The following is a 6000-nucleotide window of genomic DNA, read 5'->3' as shown; positions in this document are numbered from 1 at the left end:
CTGACCATGCATGGCTGTTCCACCACCAATCCCCTGACTCTGAATTCACAATGCCAATCAAATTTATTTATTTATTTATTGCTCCATCTTCATAACCAAGAAATACTCACAAAGTGAAAGCATTTTTAAAAAATCAGCAAAAGCAAAGCACACTAAGCAAAAAAAAAAAACCAAACACAAAAAAACACAACCAAACAATATTTACCTAGCTACAGTCTTGGTATCCGTGGCCCTCCAACACTCCTCTTTAAGACAAGCAGAGTGTTTCTTTAGTTAACCATTAAATCATGTAATGCAGCCATCTAGATAAAGCAATTTATTGTTCAAAATCGTGGATATTAGAGAATGTGTGTCAATACATACTTCATGAATACTGTCAGCATTGCTGAAAATACATCAGGTTACTCTTATTTAATTAGGGTTGAAGCCAACATAGCATAGTATGAATATTGCAGAAACAGAAACATTTGAAAAACTGAAGACAGCCTCTCTATAAAGAACAGACAGAACAGCAATACTGAGGTACTCATCTCAATTTCTTTCAGGCCACTGCATAGATCCTTCTGAGTATTTGAGACTGGGTATTACTCTGCATAGCTTTTAAATATCTCGTAACATAATGAAAAATCACTGTATTTTAACCTAAAGCAGCATATTACACATGCACTGATAGAAACACATTCCATGTAGCGCTCCCGTTGTTCAAATCACCCTAAACACTTTGGGGATTCTATCCCAATTGCTAATCAGATTTCTCCATGAAAAAGTCCAAACTGTTCAACATTCAGCTGTTGTTGGTGCAGCATGAACATACACCGTCTTCGTATTTAAAGGTTTCATGGAGGTATTCCTTGTAATCTCTGAAAGAAAAGAGAACATTGAACATTATTTTTAAATTTTGCATCCTACCGTTCATGACCCAATGGTGCCAGGCTGGGTCGCAACATACACAGGGCATAAAAACAATCCATCTCATATAACATACATTTTTTAAAAAATCAGGTTTTTGTATTACAACAAAGTAACAGTTATTTTCTTAATGAAGCTTTATCATATCAAATATCATATTGAAGAAAAATATGGAATTAGATTTGCAATCATCTAGAACAAGAGTTACAATTTATTTGTTAGGTGTAAATCAAAATCAAAATGAGGACTTCTATGTGTACCTTAACAGGTTTTATATTAATGTTCCCTACATTTCCAATTCTGCTCTGGTGTCAGAGACACATGCCTGGGTCACAGCAAGTCCTTTTTATCTTAACATTGACATCAAGCTACTCTGAAAGTGTTACCAGGAATCTACAAGATAGATGTACTGGTAAACCCAGACAGCGAATAGGTGCATCCACCTGGATCAGTTATAGGCCTGATATATGTGTCACTTTAATGGCATATGAGCGGAAACATTGAGTCTGCTTCCCTCGTTGGTAACCTCTGAATAGAAGGGATTATGTGGAGTGAATGGGCTGGCTGATGTGGTTACTTTCCATGGCAACGTTGCCAGTCCTCATGGCAGCTGTGGCACTCTCAGCACTCCCTATGGAGCCTCATCTGGCCTTTGGCTAAATGGGAGTTGCACCTCAGTTTGCTTAAGACCCAACCTAAATTTTGCAGTGGGCTGCTCATTTACCTGAAAAAATAAACAAGAGATCTATAAGCTGAAGCTCATCTCTATTTTGCAGTCCAAAAAACAAAATTAGGAATCCTCTTAAAAAGCTAAAGAATATGCCACTTCAAATATAGCACTTGTTTCCTCAAATAACAGTAGGCCTAGGCGATGTATTGAGAGAATGCGATGGCAGCTTCAGCCAGTGGTATATTGCAGGTGAAACCGCCGCCACTCCCAAGTCCCTCTGCTACCAGCGCTGCTATCAGCATCGGGCTGCCGGTAGCAGAGGTACTCAGGAGCAGCAACTGTTTCACCTGTGATATACTGCCAGGTGAAACCACCATCGCTCTACCCCTAATACCGCAAGCTGTATTGCAGGGCTGATACAGCTTAGTCCTCCCTTGGCTTCTTTACACTGCTCCCCCACCCCTAGCTGAGCGAGCCCTATACCTGACCCGGGAGCCAGAGGCATGGGGCTCGCTCAACTGGGGGGCAGGGGCAGTTTAACGCTCAGCTGGGGGTGGGGGTGGGCTGAGGCCAATGCAGCTTGTTTTTTCAACCCTGCGATATATCACCAGACTGTGATGTTTGGGCTTGGTGATACACTGCGATGTTGAAAAGCTGATATAGCCCAGCTCTAAAGAACAGTCCAGCTGAAACTGATAGAAAATGAACTGAAAGATACAGAAGGTAAAAGCATAAAACCTGCCTCTGAACTTACTTATTTAAAGAGTGTAGTTAGCAATATGCCAGTACGCAAGATAAGCCTGCAGCAAACAAATCATAGCTGCAAATGATTCCCATTGCAATATGTGCACAATTGCTTCATAAAGCAAAGCTGGCCATCCTGACATTGGTTTCAGCATGCTTTAATGAGTTCTGTCACCCTGGGTAGACACAGCATCCATAAACAGATAAATTACATCACTCGGCTTCTCCTGTTATCATAACAGCAGCACAGAAAGATATCTGTGGTGAGGAGCATATTAGGTCCAACACAGCATATAGATCCAACTCACATGTCACAGACAGGAAAACCTAGTCCTCCAGTACCACCAAAGCTTCCTACAGATGTTAATGTTGTTACCAGGTATGGGGCAAGCTTCCATTCATCCCTTTTCATGAGTTCATGCCTTCATAAGGGCCACAAGTCAGAACCTGGACCTTCTCAGCACTAGACCAACAGGTAGAACCCTCTCTCTCTTTTGGGCCCTAGAAACAAGTGGAGCCACTTTCTTTTTGTTATTTCTGCAGTCTCACTGTTTTTGAAAAATTAATTTGCTAGCGTCATGCCAGAAATGAGAGTGTGGTGTCCTACCAAGTACAGTTTGTGTCAGATAAGGTTTATCATCTTTTAAACCTGCCTCTGGAGTATCATGTTCAGAGGATTAGAAATCACCACCTGACTGTAATAGAAGATTCATACAACCAGACTGCCACATGAATACCAATAGCATTTAAATTCCTGAGCTGATAAATGTTTGCTGTCTCACACGCTCCTCTCCACCTATAGAAGTCCGTATCTCACTCATTTGGTATGCAGATATTTATCAATTTACAACAAATCTTATGCCAGGATAGATAAGGCGCCATTGCCTCTCAGTTGAACTGGACAATTTATGCCTCTGCACAAACTAGAAAAAAAAAAATCAGTGGAACCATGTAGTTGTGATAAGAGCCTGAATTTCACACCCAACTCATTCCCCCCAATCTATTTTGCAATGCAAATTTCAAGAGATATGCTGTTTTCATTAACTATGATGCTGCAATTGTTGTAAATCTCCTGTCAAACCTCAAACTGTTAACAAAACTGCTGATGCTATGAAAAAATGCTAAAGACATGATGCTATGAAAGACTGGCTATAATTAGCACCAAAGTCCCTTGAATTTTCTAATATATGCAAAGAACATAGGGGATGAGATGGGGTAAGCCTCATTTCATGCTAGGCCTTGGAGAAAGGCACAAAAAGCAGGAATTTCACTCACTCGTCCAAGCTCCTTCGATGCCTGGAGCAAAATGACATGCTCTGTTCAAACAAACATCATCTGTACAGTGAAGACGAGCGGGTCAAGACTGCACTTATTGGCCCCACCCCGTAACCTATGCATTCAGAAGCTCTTGCACATTTAACAAAGTAGAATCCCAGATCACGCATATACATCATGATGTGTCAACAGTCTTTCTTTCTCTCTTAGTTTGTGTCAGGAACTGAAATGACAGAGGCAGCAAGATTCAAGCTGCTTAACATAGAGCAAAACAACACCTCATCCCTGCCTCAGGTTCTCTGTGACTCCAGAGTACCATACCTTATATATCAGAAAATGGGGAAGTAATGTCTTGTTCCAGCTTGACAGCTGAAGTAGGGGCAAGCAGCAGTTACCAGAGTTAAATATATGGCTGTTATTATTGTTACCAACATCCATCTGTGCCATCATTGAGTGAAGGATCATTCAAAATGCTCTACCATTTCATTTTATCCATAAACCCTGCTTGAAGCCAACAACAACTTCTCCCCTAGACACATCCATAAGTTTCGGAGAACTACATTACGGTTCATTACAAAATGTTTTTCAAGTAAATGAAATAAATAAAAAGTGATGTCTAACACTGGCCTGGTTTGCAAACTAAACGATGGCATGAATATGCAGTTTCCTGGAGACAAGCTTGCAACTGCTTTGCTTCTCCTCCCCCGCCTTGTTTACTCCAAGGTTTGGCTTAGCATGTAGTCCAAACCCAGGTTCATGGCTCACCTCCCTAACAATGAGCTGCAGCAAAGAACAATACCAAGCCACAGTCTGGCTTACCATGTCATGCAAACAAGATCACTGGCAGCATTCTCAAAATAACCGCTGCCAATTTAATGCTAGATTTTAATATCCACACACTCATCAATATGATAAATCAATAGTTCTTACTGTTAAGACAAATGCATTTTACTTTTTAAAGTGCTTGTTACTAAATGTACGGCACACTTTAAAAAAGTTCACGTCATGTTCCTGATTGAATTAACTGACATGCTTAACTGTAGCAAAAGTTCCTCAAGTAGTAGTAGAATTTAAAAAAATAGGATACTTTCTTGAATGAGATATACATATATTTCAAGTGGACAATATCTAATTACTATACATCATAGAGTTTGTCAGTTATTTTACCAAGTCAGTCATTTTACTGAGATAATTGTCAGACAATCTTCATGGAACATTTACTGTAATAACTTTTTTCTGCCCTGCAACACTGACAGAAGATGAAAATCAACTTTGTTCTAGCATTAAAATGCAATATTCAATTCCTCTCACGTTTTCTCAGGTCATCAAGATTTCAAGTACTGCCTCATTTTCCATTTACACAAGTTGCTGTGTTTTGTTTTATGCCTTTCTCAAATGCTTTAAGTTTAATGAGATAAAATATCTCAATTTCAGATGCTTTTACGTGTTTAAATAAGCATACAGTAACCACTTTATTTGAGAAAACAGTCTCCACAATACCACTAAGGGAGCCTGGGACACCTGTTGTATTTTCAGATCTTAATTTTGTTTTGATTAGGACAGGGGCCTGACAGGCCTCATAAGGACTGCTGCTGTGGCTGCTGCCCAGCAAGGACTGGGGTATTTGGGGGAAAGTTTTTGCTGCTTTTACTGATATTAAGTGATAACTATTTTTATTTTTATGTGTAAATTGTTCAGGTTGGTTATGTAGTTTTTAATGTGTTTTATTTATTTTTATGACTACTTTGCTATTGTTTGTAATTACGTAGATCAGGGATGTCCAACAGGTCGATCGTGATCTACTGGTCAATCGCGGGGGGGGGGGTCGATCGCAGTTGATCGCAGGATCCTGACAACCCAGCACTTTTCCCTTAACACAGTGGTTTTCAAGCGATGCACTGTGGCAATCTGTGGCACCTTGAATGATGGTCACAGGCATTGTGGGGGAAGCCATGGGCAGCACCGGGGAATGGGGAACAATATTGGAGGGAAACTATCCTTCTTTCCAATTGGTTGACACTGCTGTTACTCAGTTGGTACCACCTACCATGCAACTGCACTTGTCATTTACTGGTCAAAAGGCTTGTCATTTCACACTCTTCCCTTCCACGCAGAGCCACGCCTTGTTCTGCCCCCTTGCTCTCTACATGCCATGTGCAAAGGAAGAGGGGGTGAGTGGTTAAACCAGCTGCAGGGCAGTAACTGGATCCCCAGGCAGGGAGACCTTGCAGGGTTCCTACTTATTTCTAATGGTGGCACCAAGGGAAAGGTGTTAGGGGGTGGGGAAGGACCCATACAAGTGGCACACTCCTGGAGTTGGGACACTGAGGTTCAGCAAACTTTCACTTGTCATGAGAGAGAGACAGGTGACCTGGAACCCTGGTTTGTAAGGGCTGGTGGGG

The 6000-nt window shown here is 41.0% G+C and overlaps 1 protein-coding gene across 4 annotated transcripts in view; it reads right to left on the bottom strand.

The window, feature by feature from the left end:
- Nucleotides 1–301: 301 nt before the first annotated feature.
- The window catches only part of IARS1 (isoleucyl-tRNA synthetase 1), a 95315-nt gene continuing 89616 nt past the window's right edge, over nt 302–6000 (bottom strand). For all 4 annotated transcript variants that reach the window (XM_083726720.1, XM_083726719.1, XM_083726718.1 and 1 more), the window contains one exon: nt 302–860. In XM_083726720.1, the coding sequence (XP_083582846.1) occupies nt 778–860 (83 nt within the window). In that variant the 3' untranslated portion in view covers nt 302–777. The remainder of the gene's footprint in view (nt 861–6000) is intronic.

This window comes from Podarcis gaigeae (genome assembly GCF_964106915.1).
Source record: "Podarcis gaigeae genome assembly, chromosome: 2".
In the NCBI taxonomy this organism is placed as follows: Eukaryota; Metazoa; Chordata; class Lepidosauria; order Squamata; family Lacertidae; genus Podarcis; species Podarcis gaigeae.
This window is presented reverse-complemented; position numbering and strand designations above follow the sequence as displayed.